This window comes from Micromys minutus (assembly GCF_963924665.1).
Source record: "Micromys minutus genome assembly, chromosome: 13".
Lineage (NCBI taxonomy): Eukaryota > Metazoa > Chordata > Mammalia > Rodentia > Muridae > Micromys > Micromys minutus.
Window position 1 is genome coordinate 27,602,557 of NC_137982.1, and position 17,624 is coordinate 27,620,180.

At 43.4% G+C, this 17,624-nt stretch overlaps 1 protein-coding gene across 2 annotated transcripts in view; it reads left to right on the plus strand.

Moving 5' to 3' along the window:
• The window catches only part of FMNL2 (formin like 2), a 259,204-nt gene that overhangs the window by 219,791 nt on the left and 21,789 nt on the right, over positions 1 to 17,624 (plus strand). For both annotated transcript variants that reach the window (XM_080927503.1, XM_080927502.1), the window contains exons 10-15: positions 3,041 to 3,115; positions 7,814 to 7,924; positions 10,019 to 10,168; positions 11,752 to 11,853; positions 13,609 to 13,921; positions 14,508 to 14,714. In XM_080927503.1, the coding sequence (XP_080783629.1) occupies positions 3,041 to 3,115; positions 7,814 to 7,924; positions 10,019 to 10,168; positions 11,752 to 11,853; positions 13,609 to 13,921; positions 14,508 to 14,714 (958 nt within the window). The remainder of the gene's footprint in view (positions 1 to 3,040; positions 3,116 to 7,813; positions 7,925 to 10,018; positions 10,169 to 11,751; positions 11,854 to 13,608; positions 13,922 to 14,507; positions 14,715 to 17,624) is intronic.

Here is a 17,624-nt window from a genome sequence, read left to right on the forward strand (position 1 = left end):
ATGATGTGCAGAGCTCCCTGCAGGAACGCACCATTGCTAGGCAATCTCTCTTATGACTGGTTAGACGCCCCATGTGGGCCTACTGGAGAACAAAAGTTCCATTTTCTTTCTCAGGACTTAGGAAGCAAACCATGATTTTATACTTATTTGAAGTAGGAAAGCATCTTTTACCTTCTCTTGCAAACAGCAGCAGTCTGGTGCTTTCTGACACCTTAGTGCCCAGGGAAACCACTGCTCTAGGGGCTTTATGACTGCCAGGACCTCTTACTTCATACACAGCCTCCAAATGACTATTGTGATAGAAGCAGACCCCTCAGCGGACCTGCCGGGGTCCCCCCTAGTATTTAAGAATGAAATATTCATACTGGACGCTTTCAAATGGAACCATGACACTTTATTCCAGTCAAGCAATAAATGGATGGATTCTGTAGTATTCTCAACCCTCTGTCTTAATGAAGTGTAGGTCTGTCTTGGCTGCAAAGACACTTGACTGGGAACCTGATGTTTCACTATACTAAATAGTCATTTCCAGATGTTCCCAAGCATCTAGATGTTCAGTGGCAGGCACCTAAAGAAACCAGTCTTAATTTCTGTGCATGTATTTTAGTGTGGGTTGCATGAAGAATCTTGACAGAGTTCTACATCTTGTTACAAAGCCAGAGAACACTGGCTTCCAGGCAGCTAGGGCTAGGGTATGTTAATTGCTTGTATGTAAATGCTTGTTAATTGACAAGCATTCAGCTTTGTCCTGGGAGGCTTGACATGTTGTACACGAAGCAGTCAAAAATCATCTTTCCCAGCGCACTAACTGTATCCATAACACCCACACAAAAGAAGCACTACCTATTCCTGGAAACAGCCTCAAACTGGAAATGCAGTGTTGCTCTTGGTGGTGCACCAGCAAACCTGGGAAACCACAAGTGCAGCTGACACATAACCGGTGAGGAGGGAGCCCTCGTATTCCACAGCCAAACAAAACAGAACCTGGCAGCTCCTGTGACCCTCACTGGCTCTTCGCAGCCTCCGTGATGCAGAGCCCAAGGGTAAGGTCTGTAAGACTTCAGCTTCAAGATCAGTTGGAGCATGGTTAGGAACTGCTGGGCCATTTTCTTCTACCGTTGTCTTTGAATTACGAATGCAAACTTAGTATGACTACACCCTTGGCAGAGTGATACACCAATGAGAGAGTTGGGAAGGAGCCTCAAGCCTCACTGTGGGGGAAGAAAAAATGGGTGCTGAACTACTGTGGGCAGAGTAGACGGGGCTCAGGAGCGACATGGCAAGCTTAAATAATGGCTGCAAAGCTCAGGCATTCAAGAGCTGTGAAAGCAAGCAATACTTCCACAGAGAGGCTCTTGTTAGTGGCAGGGATAACTGCACACCCAGCAGGCCCAGCTCATGTTTACTGGGACAGAAAGCGGTTTTCTCTCATGGTTACCCACACCGGAATGGACAGAACAGGGAACCAGGAGAGCTCTTCAATAGTCTTCCATAGGTGAGGTATGCTTTACCTCTCAAAGGCACTTCTGCAAAAACAGTGGGGTACCCAGAGGTTCTGTGGGCCTAAGGGTAGGTCTCAGTTCATTGTGGGTGTCCCCAAAGAGGAACGCAGGAAGCTGGATACTACTGGACCTCACTCCAGTGTTCTCAGTGTAAACAGGTAGCTCTACCAAGTGCTCCTACTGTGATGTTTGGAACTCACCAAGGATCCAAAGCTATAGAGTCAGCAGATCTTAGACCAGAAGCAGGACTGGAAAATTTCTCTTTATGATTGTGTCTCATCTTTCATTATCAAAGCAGGAAGGTGAATAACACCAGTGTAAAGCCACAGTGATATACTTTAAACTGTGTTACCACGTGACTTAAAAAAAAAGAATTATTTATTTTATTTTATATGAATACACTGTAGCTGTCTTCAGACATACCAGAAGAAGGCATCAGATCCCACTACAGATGGTTGTGAGTCACCATGTGGTTGCTGGGATTTGAACTCAGGACCTCTGGAAGAGCAGACGGTGCTCTTAACCTGCTGAGCCATCTCTCTCAACCCTACAATGTGACTTCTGTTCATTGTAAATAAAAGCACCTGTTATCTTATTATTTTGTCTAGTTTTCATATCATGAACTAAAGAGGCAAATGACTCTTGGAATTATTTAAATCTCTCTCTCTTTATATATATATATGTATATGTGTGTGTGTATATATATGTATATATATATATATATCAAATGGCATTTAAGAAATGCCATTTTAGGGGAGTTCTTGATGCTTAGTCTAGATATCTCTATACTCACAAATGAAATCACTGTATTTAGTCATTAGCATGCATAGATTATTTTAGCATAAATTAACTAGTGGATATAGGGTTTGTTTTCAACAGAGGTACCCGAGAACAGTGTGGGAAGTAAAATTCATCTTTGATTTTGTGAGTGAGTCTTCAGAGAGGTATTATTTTGGTATAAATCTTTGACTGTTCTCTACTATGTGTCTTTAACTTAGATGTAGGTGAAATATACCTGGGACCCTGCAGTTTTGAGTGTTTTACATGGTCAATGGAAATACCAATTTGAGCTAAAACTGTGTGACTCAGGCTTCTGGGGTGCTGCTCTATAGAACCCTGGGAGTTATGTCATGCACTCAGACATGAGAGCACGGTTAGTCCTCCTCACAAAGAGTTTAAATAGAAAACTACTTACATCTTCTAGTATCTCCATCTGAAGTGCATGTCAGTAATACAAGAAATCTGCAGCCAGTTTTTGTGAACTGAATTGTGAATATATACTAAAATCCTTGGGGAAGAGCAAGGACCTTGAAGGAGGAACACATTGAGTAACATGAAAACCACACAGAAAAGAAACCACGCACCCACATCTGGTCTGCTTCATGCTAGCTAGCTTTGAAGAAAAGTAAGGCGTATATAAGAGAGGCAGAAAAAAAAACACTCTGGAAATAATTGTCAGTACTAAAATTTCTGTAGCTACGTTTGGGATGCTTCTGTTTGTAACGTCTTATGCATACTAACCACCACATGCGTTTCAGGTCTGCGGAGAAAAGCAGCGTTTCGAGAAGCTGATGGAACATTTCAGAAATGAAGATAATAACATAGACTTTATGGTGAGTTTTCTTGGCACTCCTTTCAATAATGCAAACTCGACTTCAAGCACCTTTCCCTGCAAAACACATGCCGCATTCAAGTCAACATAATTTAAGTCAGGAAAACGAGCTGGTGATCTGCTCCAGAATGTTTTCCTTTGATTGTATGCTCCCTTTCTGGTGCTCTTTCAAGTTTTACTCATTTGATTAAAGGACAGAAATGCTGAGATTTTTATCAAATAAGAGGTCAAGTCACATGGTTGGAGAAAGGAAGCCATGACGGAGTGTGAATGCCCACTGCCACCAAGCTGAGCTGCACATCCTAAGCTCCATGGAACTGGCCTTTTGCTCTTGAGTTTTCAGTGCCCTCTCTTGACCACGTGCCCACAGACTAATCAAGTGCTTGGCTTTGCTGCTTGGACCATTGGCGTCTCTAGATGGGCTCAATGCTATTGGCTCTTCTTCCTGTGGCTTTCTTCCCGCTGTGGCTAACCCAAGGGCATTTCAGCACTTCTGAATTTCAGCACCTAATTCTGGGCCCAAGACAGCATTGCTCATGAGGCTTCCTTAGCCATTCCGTTCCCTTGCACCCCTGTCCTTGTCCTTGGCCTAGTTCAGTTTTCCTGGCAAGCTTCTGGACCCGGGAGATCGTTCTGTGGAGCCCTTGCCTCCAGAGTGGGCATCCTAACACTTCTTGCGATCACTGTGGTGACTGTAAGGTTTGAAAAATACTAGGTTTATTTTGCGTAAACTTGTTTCTTGGACCTCAGATTTATGTGAATCTTAGTTTTAGCTCCTTTAAAATCCAGATGGTAAAATCCCTTAAAGAGCTATTCTGTTCCATTAGATAAGGTAATTTTAAAAAATTAATTATTTTATTTATTTACATTCCAGCCTTTGCCCCTCCCTTCCAGCCCCCCCCCACTGTTTTCTCACCACATTCCTTCTCCCCCTTGCCTCTGAGAGGATACCTACCCTCCTCCCCTATAAACCTTTTTCTTGTGGCGCATGTTCTTAGTCTGGCACTGATGCCAGACTAAGCAGTCCTAAGTTATATATGCGCCCTGGGGGTGGGATGGGTGGGTGTGTCTCAGACCTGCCCCTGTGTGATGCCTGGTTGGGGTCTGGGTTAATTGAAACTGCTGGTCTTCCTATGGGGTCGCCATCCTCTACAATTCCTTCAATCCTTCCCCTAATTCCTCCATAGGGTCCCTGACTTAAGTCCAATGTTTGGGTGTAAGTATCTGTGTCTGTCTCAGTCAGCTGCTAGTTGGGCCTCTAAGAGGGCAACCATTCTAGGCTCCTGTCCCTGGTTACTGCAGACCTCCTGAGAGACAGGCAGGCTGTGGGGTGTGGAGAGTGTCGGGCCTGGTGGCCTTAGGGAATTATTTTTAAGCTTATTTTTTAAAGTATGAAATGGTAAAGCAAAGGTCTCTTTCACAGTGAGTTTTTCATTCTTGTTATTAGGATCAGGGGTCATTCGAGGTGACACTGAAAGTGTTGATAGTGTGTGACAAGCCCCAGGCAGTGGCTCATTGCCAGCTTCTCTCTAGTGCCTTTTCAAGAGGAGCTTTCTTCTAGTGGCAGAGCCCAAGCTGAGACCAGCCTACATAAGGCCAAGCTCTCTTACATGATGGCTGCTTCTGTGAAAATCTATGAGTATATGACACATGACAAATGATGACAGATCTTTTCTTTTTCAAGAAGTATTGATTTATCTTATGCATATGAGTACACCGTGGCACACGGCTCATAGGCTGTCACAAGAGTCAGCAGATCATTGTCTTCAGAAGAGACAAGAAAAGGTGTCACAGTCTGATTCTATTTTTCTCCAGAAAATGAGGCTTTTGATAAACTTCCTTGGAAATTCAGCTAGATTTTTCAGCTTCCCAAACAATATATCCATTGTATTAAGTGGTATAAATTTCTTTAATATAGTATAATTTTTGTGGCATTTAAAAAAAATTGGTGAAAAGAACTTAGAACTAACAAACAACAACAAAGGCCCAAAACAACCTGACAAGATTTTCTTTTGAAGATTTTTATTTATTTAATGTATAAGTACACTGTAGCTGTTTTCAGACATACCAGAAGAGGGCATCAGATCTCGTTACAGCTGGTTGTGAGCCACCATGTGGTTCTGGATATTGGACTTTAGACCTCTGGAAGAACAGTCAGTGCTTTTACCTACTGAGCCATCTCTCCAGCCTAACAAGATTTCCTTTTTCTTTTCTTTTTTTTTTAAGTTTATTTAACTAGAGAACCTAAACAAATTTTTTAGAATCTTCCAAGAGGGTCCCTTTTCCATTAAGAGAATTTACACATCTTTCAAAGCTATCCAGTATATAACTGTTCTAGTTTCCCGTGATAGACTAAGCTGACAAAAAGCAACTAGAGAAGAATGTAGTTTTTATGACTTGCAATTCAAGTTTGTACACTATCACTGTAGAGAAGTCACCACCTCAGAATCCTGAGACAATTGGCAGTTGAGCAGGAACGAATACCTGCTTTTTTATTTGCTGGCTTGTTTTCAGAGTGACTTCTTTATGCATATATAGTTCAAGACCACTGTCTAGGGAATGGTACCACCTACAGTGGACAGCATCTTCCCATATCAGTTAATTAAACCAATCCTCCACAGCATACAATCTGATACATTGTACATAGACTTTCATTAAGACTTTCTTCTTAGGTGATTCTAGATTGTGTCAAATTGAAAAATTAACCACCTAAGTAACATATATTTTAAAAAAGAATTAATTCAATAAAACCAGAAAACAGATAAAAGAAATAGGGGGCCTTGGAATCAAACTCGGGAGTCAAGGACTTGCCTAATTTCAGTGATTAAGGTTAAGTTTGATTCTAAATCCTTGGGAGGGAGAGGGAATGGGTAGAAGGGTGGAGTTAAGGGTTTTTTTTCAGATGCTGTGAATCTGGATCCCTGATTATTTCCCTTCTTCCTAAAGTCTCTGCTGGACCATGCACAGAGGGCAAATATGAGTAAGGCATTGTTCCCATCAATAAATGCGCATTGTTGAAAACACTATGGGTCTGTTGAAGTTCATTCCATTATTTATTAAACTGGGGACTGATTTTTTTTTCTTTTCCTGAGACAGGTCTTAGGGCCAGTCTTTGGGGAAAATGTTACATCCAAAGCGTTGATGAACTCACAGTTAGGACATCCATGAGAGGATGTCTTTTGGTAGGATAGAGCTCAAAGTGAATTTTTGAAGTAATTGCCTTGTTGTGAGGTTCTACATTGTGTGAATATTACACCTCTTTGTGTTAAGTTTCATATTTTATGTGATCTATATCTGCAGTAATTTGTACTTTGCTCTCTATATCTACCTGTATGACCTCATCAGAACAGCTTTCTTGAAATTAGATTTGCATACATCTACTTCACCTATAGAAGTGTATGATTTGGTGTGTGTTAACCATTCACAGTTTAGTTATAACAACATTCATCCCCTTAAGATTCCCTTTGCTGGGCCTGAAGAAATGGAAACCTGTGTTGGACTGGAGAGATGGCTCAGTGGTTAAGAGCACTGACTCTTCTTCACAGAGGTTCTGAGTTCAATTCCCAGCCAACCACATGGTGGCTCACAGCTATCTGTAATGGAATCTGATGCCCTCTTCTGAGGTGTCTGAAGACAGAGACAGTATCCTCATGTACAAAAATAAACAAATCTTTAAAAAAAAAAATACTCCCTCTGCCATTAAAAGCCGTTTCCCTTGCACTCTGTCCTTCAGCCCCAAGTGTCTGCTTGTGATGGTTTGCATATGCTTGGCCCAGGGAGTGGCACTATTAGAAGGTGTGCCTTGTTGGAGGAAGTGTGTCACTCTGGCGGTGGGCTTGGAGACACTCCTCCTAGCTGCCTGAAGGATGCTTAGTCTGTTGTTGGCTTCCTTTGGATGAAGATGTAGAACTCTTAGCTCCTCCTGCACCATGCCTGCCTGGTGCATTGATGATACTGGACTGAACCTGTAAGCCTGCCTCAATTAAATGTCCTTTATAAAACTTACATTGGTCATGGTGTCTGTTCACAGCAATAGAACCCTAGCTAAGACATTGCTAATCTACTTTTGATCTCTAAGGTTGGGGTGTTTTGCACATTTGAGATGGGGGATATCATACAGTGTTTGATCCTTTCTCACAGGCATGGTTTCATGTTCCATGATGTTCCCAAGTTCATCCATACCATAACATGTAGCAGTACTTCATCGCCACAGAACGGTCAATGGCATGTTTAACCTCATTCTGTTTATCCATCAAGTGATGGGCACTGGGTGTTTTTCCATGGTTGGTTGGCATTATGAATATTTGTATATACGTTTTTATGTGACCAAGTTTATTATTTCTCTTAGGTAATCGAGTTACTAGGGCAGACAGCAAACATGAGGCTTAAGAAAAGTGACTGTCATTTTATATTCTCACAAGCAGTGGGTGGGGGTTGGGTTTCTCTATCTCTTTGCCAATATTGTATATATATTTCTTACATCACAGTCACTCTAAGCGACTGTGAATGGTGTCTAGTTGTGGTTGTCTGTTTGATTTCCTTAATTAAAAATTTTAATATGTTTTCCTTGAAGAGTTAATGACTTAAGGAAAAGGTAATTGGTGTGAACTAAGACTTGTAAAATGAAGCTCCTGTTCTGGATATGCTTTTGAGAGAAAGCACTTTGAGCTAATTTAACCCCATGGAAATTTCATTTCAGGTGGCCTCTATGCAGTTTATTAATATCGTGGTCCATTCGGTAGAAGACATGAACTTCAGAGTTCATCTCCAATATGAATTTACCAAATTAGGCCTGGATGAATACTTGGATGTAAGTATAGCTATATTTTTTGGCGTCATTTTAAGAGTGGATTTATTGCCTATTCCCAGGGGTTTGTTTCCTTGGTAACTAGAGGATGCCTAAAGCATTATGCAGTCCCACAATTGCCATGCAGTTACATCCTTACTCTGAAGGATGGAATCTGCCAACAAAGCTGAGCCACTTACGGAATTCCTGGGACATCTGTGGGTCTGTTGCCTGCAGCCTTTTAGTAACGGAGTCAGACATTTCTGGGAGCATCATTGCAGCCTTCCTTCGAGTTTGAGCTCTGTCTGGGTCAAGTCTCATTGCATCCTTCACCAACACTAGAGAACAGTTTTTATTTCAGGCACTCTTGGAACCCCATCTGAGCAGGCACCATCCGGCTAAGACTATTGGTGAATGAGTTAATGTTTAGAGCATTAGGAAGTAATGAGGCAAGGATACAAGAGCCTTCCTCCTGGCACTGTTAATTCTGCTTACAGCGCTTGTTGCTTTTGGACACAAGGTTTCGCTTCTTGAGAGAAAGGAGTTTAGTTTCTTTTTCACCCTGCCACATAGAAGTGCCTAGCCAGTTCCCTGAAGGTCTTCAATAAAGAAACAGAGTACATGTGGTACTCACAGAGGTGCTCCCTCTCTGTCACCGGGAAGCTGGTTTTCCCTTCCCTATGTGAACGCTGCAGTTGAATTTGGAAGTCCTGGTGGTAGGCCATGGATTGCTGTCCTAGATTTCAGGGCTTTCCAGATGTGGAAACGATGGAGGCCTACCCTGGGCTGTGTCCAGAGTTCACCTGACCATGTTTGTTAGGCACGAATCCAGGAAAATACGCACCTTGCACCCACCTTATTGGAGGGCAGAACATATTGTTGTATTGACCCCTTTCCACACCCCTGGGGTTGAGGTTGGTTTTCTTCATGTGCTTCACAAGTTGCAGGATTTGAGTGACGATTCAGAGTGCGAGTCCTCGTTCCTGGTGTAGGTTCAGTTTGCTCTGGGCTCTAGGTTGTCACAGCAGCTGGTGACATTGGTGCACATCTGATAGTTACTGCCAACCTTGAGAAAGTCCCCACTGCTTCTCTGTTGCCGTCCCCTTTTCATATCTAGATTCATATTTCTTTCTTTTCTGACTTTTAATGTAAGATGGAATATACTCAGCTTCAAATAATTTAACCTGTGAAATTAATCCTAAGAGAAGTGTTTTTCTTAAGAAATAATGTAACCTGAAATTTCTCTTAAATATACTGCACCCCCTTCTCCAACCCTGTTCTTTGTTAACTGTGTTATGTTGGCTCTGGACCCTGATGGATAGAAGTCATTAGAAGAACAATATTGTATGCTTCTGAGATACAAGTTCTCCATTTGTTTGCAAAGACAGCCTTCTTTGCATGTGGTCATGGATCTGTTCATTCACTTATCAGCATCATCTGTATGTTAGATATTATTCTGGCTTCAGAGTCCCCAGAGAAAGTTGTAATGTGTCTCTCATGGAGAAGCATCAAACCGCGTCCTCAGGCACTTTAGAGTCCTTGGGATAGGATACAGTGAACTGGTGCACAGTTTTTGACTCATGCTTTGGGGAGCTTGGAGCTGTTCACTCAAGGCACTGTCTTGGGAAAGGAATCGTACAGGATGAGGTTTAGCAATGTGTACTAAAGCTAAGTGTGCGTACAATCTATGGCTCCGAGCTAACTGTTTTGCTCCTGGCCACTGTCACCTCTCCCTAGATGCCCCTTAGATGTCACAGGGCTTGTAATGACTCCATTCAAACACTCCTGCAATGTCACAGTGGGTTTGATTTTACTTATATAAAAAATGGTTTAGCTTAGAATATCAAGTATTTGAGGGCAGTATCTCCACCCACCCACCCGTGTGTGTGTGTGTGTGTGTGTGTGTGTGTGTGTGTGTGTGTTGTATATGTGTCTCTATGTATCTAGGAAATAGTATGGTCATACCTTCTTCATACAGATATGCTACAGTCCTATTCAGGAGGATTTGTTAAACTCTTGTGGGAAACAGTAGGCTACTTGTAACAGATTGTGTGGAGGGTTGGGAAGTTGTGTTCTATGTCTACAGCTAATTAATCCTATCTTCTCTGGAATCTTTAGAAGCTGAAACATACAGAGAGCGACAAGCTGCAAGTACAGATTCAGGCTTACCTGGACAATGTGTTTGACGTGGGAGCTCTGTTGGAAGATGCAGAAACCAAGAACGCGGCCTTGGAGCGGGTGGAGGAACTGGAAGAGAACATCTCTCATGTAAGTGCTTCTCAGAAAGGAAAGTGCACTGGGGGCCAGAATGGGGTAATGGGAGCTGCTGTGGTAGAAGTGAAAGGATTCGGAGTGGAGGGATGAGCAGAACTCGAAGCTGTCTGGGTTTTTTAAAGAAGGAACAAAGCTCTTGCTTCTTCTCCACTTCCCTTACTCTTCCATTTCTCCCACGTCACACAGCGGCAACCCTAGTGGCCAACCCAGAATAGGAAGGTTGACGTGTACGACTTAGAAATGAAAAGAGAAGGAGTCTCTAAAGGTGACCCACCTTCTCAAAGTGCCACCAGAGCCTGAGGGATAGGACTGTGTCACATCTCACAAATCTCCATGTGTAAGCCATGCCTCAGGTTCTGCTCAGGTGCATTTCATCAGCCGTAGACGCTTTAGTGGAAATCACTGAGTTTTGTCAACACTGGCCACCTTTGAAGAACCAAGTCTGCTCAGTGCCTTGATCTTCTTTGAGGGGAATTTGTTAACCACAGAGAGGTTAATATTAACCTAGAGGCTTTGAGATGTTAATGTATTTCATATTGAAGAGTAAATGGAGGGTAGTTCAAGAGTGAACCTGGGGCCTCGTACATGTCAGGAAAGGACTGTACCGCTGAGCTCTTGAAAACAAAATTCTCCTCATGACTTGACTGGCAGTTTTCTTTACTGTGAAGTGAATTGTCTTTGTAAGAATATTATTTCTCTCTCAGCAGAGTGGTTTTGCTTCCTGCCATGCTTTATTTTAGAGCATTGCATATCTTTATTTTGTCCCCTATCATCACTCTGAGAACAGGGCTCCCCATGGCTTACAGTTAAAACAAGTTTGGAAGCCCAGAGTCCCCTCTTTGAGAAGCTCTGCATTGACCTTATTGGCATCAGCTCAGTAAGAGAGTACAGGCTCATTTGTTTCCTTGAAAAGATGTTTTTATTTCCTTTTCTCTCTCTTTGAAATTACACTCTTAATCTGTAAATCTCTGTCTACTCCTCTGCCTTGCCTCAGTGTATGTCTTTGCCTGTTGTTCTGTCCAATGGGAAGTCAGAAGTTTCTTGACTGTAGAACTTTATATGAAAACCAGCTGCCTTCCTCTCCTCATCCCTCCCAAGCAGCACGATATAGCCTTTCTCTATTGATTTTTATAAAAACAACTGCTGTAGTTGGGTACTTTGGGCTGAAGAAAGCCATAGTTCTTTGTATAGGTGACTAAAACGATACAGCCGTGTCTTCCAGATCAAAAATTTCCAGAAGCTTTTTGGACTTGGGAAGGTGGCACCTTCCGCTCTCCCTTCACCTAATTTTTCTTACCCTTTGCTCCAGGACAGGAGAGAGATAGAACTTTCAAACACTGAAAGGCTGCCGTATGGTTTTTATAGATGCCACATATAATACGTCCTTTATTCCTGATAGAAATAAATAAGTCTTAAGAACCATAGCATAAAAATTAATGTTTCCAGAAAACAACTTTTGAAATATATGCAAGACTCTTGTGGGTCACTGGCTGACTAGGATATATGATTTTGGGGGTCAGGGACCCAATCAGAATGATCTGTGTTGTGACTCTGTTTTCCTCCTTACAATTTCACAGTTGTCTGAAAAGCTGCAGGACACGGAGAATGAAGCCATGTCCAAGATCGTGGAACTGGAAAAGCAACTCATGCAGAGGAATAAGGAACTGGATGTGGTTCGGGTAAGTGTGCTGGCAGTATCCACCCGGATTGTATCGCAGGGCATTCAGTGCACTCTAGTCTAAGGCTGGTCCAGGGCAGGGAATGCATTGATGCTGTGCATCTATTGCAACCATTCCAGAGGTGGTCCTCAAAAGTGCTCGTGCTATGTGTGCACACATGTGTGCCTAATCTTAGACGCAGCTTTGGGTATTTCTTTATCGGAGATTTTGGGAGCAGCAGTGGTTTCCTCTGGGGGAGGCTGAGTTGATTCCGTGGATTCTCCATGTGGTTGTAAACAAAGACAAGGCATGGATTTAATTCTTGCCACTTGTTTATTTTTATTAGAACTTGAGCCTCATTGATTTTATGTGTTTACTTTGCTTTTACTCAAAACCAGATTTAATGGTTGCTCTGGAAACAGTTCACAGCACAGGTTAGACCTAAAGGTATTCACCAAAAGCCAGTGGATTTTATTATTATATAATCCCAGCCGTTTCGTTTTGCCTTACTGCCTTTTTGCCTTGCGTGCCGGGCGGTTATGGAGGTCCAAACCATCTGCCTACTTGGAACTGTTCAGAACATAAAGCCAATATGCCTGGAGGGCTGTCAGGAACATGGCTTGTCTTCACACCAACAGCTGATGCGATGGCACATTTTCTGTGATGGTTTACATGGCTGTGTGTGCTGTTTGACATTCTGACACATCCTACAGTGAGCTCTATGACACACCATCAATACAGACTTGTAGCATATGGACTCCATTCAAGTCCGGACACTTCAGTCACAACGGTAGACGGGGTGTAAGAAAGAATGTTCCCTGCCTGGTGGAGGTCTGAGGTGAGAGAGAACGTGTGTAGGTCCCAGACAGTTCAGTTCCAAGTAGCCATTCATGCCAGAATATTCGTGGACTCCTAACAGAAGCACCCAGGACAGCCTTTGAATTGAACTTTAACTTTGTTTTGTACTATAAACTTTGAGAAGGTTAAGTAACCAGCGGTGGGAAGCATTGGCTTGTTTTGTTAAATGCATGGCCAAAAGGAAAATATTCCAGCACCTCCATCCTGAGCTCCATCAAGAAGCTTTCGTAAGGGCCAGAGAAATCAGCCACGCTGCCAGCTTCTGGTCACGCGTGACTAGGTCACTCCAGGCTTTGCAGAGTTTATTTGCTTGCTTACTTATATCTTCTGGTGACAGGGTCTCAGTATGTATCCCTGACTGGCCTGAAAATCACTGCACAGACCAATTAGGCCTCAAACTCACAAAACTTACCTGCCTCTGCCTCCACAGTCCCAGAATTAAAGGTGTGCATTAGCACACCCAGCCTTTGCAGAGGTTTTAGTCGTAGTCTGGTTTCTTTCAAAGTCTGATTTAGGGGTTCTTTGTCTCTTGTTGGTCAGTGTGTATCTAGGAGTTATAGATACACTTGATTTTATAATTTGTAAAAGAAAGCATGCTGAACCACCAGGGTACCCATGGGATGTTTCAAATTCAATTTGTGGATAAAGTCATCTCTGTTCTGTTCTTTCGCCTATGGGGAAAGTGGCGTTAACTCCACTAATTAGATAGAAAGGACTTCCTCAGCACTAAAATAATTGTATGCATTATTAGCTCATTACTGGGACTCCTTATGTTCTGGGTGAATCCTACAGTGTCCCGAGTGTGTGTTCTCTCTCCACCTGTTTCTCTCAGTTAGCTTACCCAGGGTTACCTGGGAATGTTCTATGAAGCCAGTGTCCTGAACATGGCTTTTTTTTTTTTTTTTTTTTTTTGGGCAGGAAATCTACAAAGATGCAAATACCCAAGTTCACACTTTAAGAAAAATGGTTAAAGAAAAGGAAGAAGCCATTCAAAGACAGTCTACCCTGGAAAAAAAGATTCATGAACTGGAGAAACAAGGGACCATTAAAATTCAGAAGAAAGGGGATGGGGACATTGCCATACTGCCTGTTGTGGCCTCTGGCTCTTTGTCCATGGGGTCAGAACTTGCAGTGGGTAACTATGTGGGACCAGTTCCAGGGGCCACCTCCTCAGGACCCTCAGTCCCTCCTCCCCCACCACTACCTCTGTCATCAGACACATCTGAAGCAGGTAAGATGTCCTGGTGGGCGGGCAGAAAGTTCCCTTCATAAGCATTTTCCCTTATACTGAGTTAGAGGCCACTTTGAGGAGTTGGAGAAATGGCTTAGTGGTTAAGGGAATATACTGTTCTTCCAGACACCACAGAGCGAGGCTCACAGTGGTCTCTAATGCCAACTCCAGAGGATCTGTCCTCGCCCCTGCCATCCGCAGGCACTGAGCTCCTGTGCACACGCTCTGTGCACACACTCCACACAGGAGATGCCATAGATTGCAGCAGAAGTTTGTATTTTGAGATCGTGAATCTTCATGTCACTTAGGTTATAGCATTTCCCGGTTTCTCAGTAATGGAATGCTACCCTTGTGTTGTGTTTTGTTTTCTCATACATTTTTTTTTTTTTAATTTCATTCAACAGTTGTATTTGCTTGTTCTGTTAAGTGTATATGTGTCGAGTGTATGTTTGTAGAACCAAAGGCCAGCTCTGGTTCTACTTCTATGTGGGTTCCCAGGATCTAACCAGCGTTACCCCATGAGCCATCTGGCCAGGCCAGTTTTCTCATGCTTTATGTGCACATGACATTTTGTTCTTTTCTCTAGCGCAAAACGGACCGGCATCGCCACCCATGTCCCCACCCCCTCCCCCACCTCCTCCACCCCCTCCCCCACCGCCTCCACCCCCTCCACTCCCAGGTCCTGCAGCTGAGACTGTGCCAGCTCCCCCCCTGCCGCCTCCCCCACCTCCCTCTGCACCTCCGCTGCCTGGGACCTCTTCACCTACAGTCGTTTTCAACTCAGGATTAGCAGGTGAGACTGTAGGAAATGGAGGTACTTGTGTGTGAAACCCTGATTTCTCTCTGTATGGAGAGCTAAAGCAATTGGAGTTTTCTCATCTGTCCTCAGGAGGACATTCCTGCTAATGTAGCCAGCGAAGGGGAAATTGTCCTACATGAGAGGAACGGTCCTGCGAGTGGCATTTGTCACCCTCTTCTTAGCACTTCTGACCTTGTCATCTAGCATTTCCACTGTCTTTACCCACAGAGGCCAAAGCTCTGAACTAGGTGCTAATGTTGAGTTATTCTCTTTTAAGTTGTCAGTAGTGTTATCTGTGGAAGAGAGCAAGTCACTGAGTAATTGCCTGATGCGGGGTTGCAGGCATGTCTTCTGAGCATTTCTAGGTGTCAGGATTTGCCAGAGTAGTTTTAGGCTTCAGGGGGAACAACAGCATTTCTTTTCTTTTCTTTTCTTTTCTTTTCTTTTCTTTTCTTTTCTTTTCTTTTCTTCCTTCCTTCCTTCCTTCCTTCCTTTCTCTCTCCCTCCCTCCCTCCCTCCCTCCCTCCCTCTCTCTCTCTCTCTCTCTCTCTCTTTCTCTCTCTTTATGATTTGAAAAGCCTCCAAATAATTCCTGTTCTGCTCATCAGGAGGTAAGGGTGTGTGCCCTACCTTACTGGGAGTAAAAGGGAGGTGGGGGTGGGGGAAGAGAGGAAGAGAATTGTTACAGAGCCGTGAAATAAGTTACTATTTTTGAGACTTGGAAATGAAATTTTACTCTTTAATACTGAGCCATATTAGAGTGTCGCAGAGTTTGGAGTTGTTCTGAGGTCCTGTCCCCATGACAGTGGGTAGCGCTATGATGAGGTTACCACCTGTGCTCTGGAGATCTCTGCTCTGAGCTGGTTGTCCTATGATACTGAGTGACTGCTTTGAGGATGGAATCTTTTAATACTGGGTAGCTTTCTCTATAACCATGAGTAACCCTGCTTGGAGGTAACAATCCCTGTGATACTAATTAATTTTCCCTCTGAAGTGGCTGTTCTGTTGAGTTCCTGCTCTGAGCTACCACCATGTGACACCAGGCATCTCTGCTCTCGGGAGGCTTTCCCAGTGATGCTGGATAGAACTCTTAGTTTGCTTTTGGTTATTGCTGTGATAAACACCATACGCAATGCAACTTTTGGAGGGGAGGGTTTAATTTAGCTTACAGTTTATCATGGAGAGAAATTAGGGCAGCATCTCAAGGCAGGAAGCTGAAGGCAGGAACTGATGCAGAGGCCAAGGAGAAATGCTGCTATTGACTTGCTTCCGTTGTTTGTTCTGCCTGCTTTCCTATACAAGGACCCAGGGCTGGCATAGCTCAAAATGAGCTGGAACCTCTTATGTCAATTAGTAGTCAGTAAATTGCCTTACATCTTGCTTACAGGTCAATCTAATGGAGGCATTTTCTCAATTGATGCTTCTTCCACCAATACCACTCTTAACCTGTGTCTAGTTGACAATGACTAACTAACTAAAAAAGAAACCAATTCACTAGCTGCTCTGAAGTTGCTACTTTATGTTACTGGGTAGCTTTGCTCTAAGGTGACTGTCCCTGCGACACTAGGTAGCACTGTTCTTGAATTCTCTCAGTTACTGTGAGCTGCTGCCCTCTGGTTCCGTGGTTCTCAACTTGTGGGTCACGCACGACCCCTTTGGGGGTCGGACAGCCCTTGCATAGGGGCCACATATCAGATATTCTGCGTAGTAGATACTTACATTGTGATTCATAACTAGAAAAGGTATAGTCATGAAGTAGCAGTGAGCAAATTTGATGGTTGGCAGGTCACCACAACAGGAGGGACTGTATTAAAGGGTCACAGCATTAGGAGGGCTGAGAATCCCTGCTCTAGTTCCAAGGCTGTGGTGGTCTCTGTAGTATCCAAGTCTAAAGGATAGTCTTTACTGTAAAGATTTCTTCTCAGTCCCTCCAAGGGTTTCCTCAGCAGCTTTATCTGCTCCCCACATCCTCCTCAGGGATAATTTCTCCAAGTGATTACAATCCTTTCAGCCATCCAAAAGTTTCTTAAAGCAGGTTTGCCCACCTCCGATTCTACTGTAGCAGCAACATCAACTGAAAGATGTGTTTTCAGTTTCATGGTAAATTTGTGGCTTAATTTTACCCTTCAAGATTTCCCATCCCATGTTTACCACTTTCTTCTAGAACTTTTATTGCTCCCGAAGAGGAAAGGTGGAGGAGAGTCACCATGGAGCTATTGGATTCTGAATGTGAATAGCAAGCCTCTCTGGGTATCTGCTGTCACCAGGCTGTTCCTGGTGACTGAATGTGGATGCCATCATGGTCTTGTGCACCTGGGTCATTGATCAAGCTTTCCTTGTAGCTCTGGATGAGCATTCTCTGTGAGCTGTGTCTACCATGCCCCACCTGGTGTTGTTTCTTTCTCCATTGCAAAAGCTAATGTGTGGTTCAGCATCTGCTTGCATTCACATGGGCTAAAGCCGAAGTAAGATATTGGCAGGGAAATGGCTGCAAGTCTGAAGTGCCTTTCTTCTAGACGGCAATATACCTTTTGTTTTGTTTTGCATTAAGCCTTGGCAGCTACTTTATTTTTAACGTTGTTAACTCCATGGTGTTTCAAACGTATGGCGCAGAGCTCCGCACTCAGCTGATTACTGCTATGCTCAGGAGCCTGAGCCTCACAAGGAGATGTCTCCATTGCTCTTCTGCACAGTACCATAGGCGGGACTGAAGAAGTCCTCTCTAGCTCATTAAAGGTCTGCCAGTAGCTACAAGATATAGCTCGTGTTATAAGATCACAAAGTTCTAAATGTTTCATAACTTGGGATTAGACATTTTTCTCCCAGGTCTCTATAATCTCCCTATTATTCGTCCTTAGTTTGGCTTCCAGTGCAGAGTAACTGAAGCTGATTTCTGTAAAATAT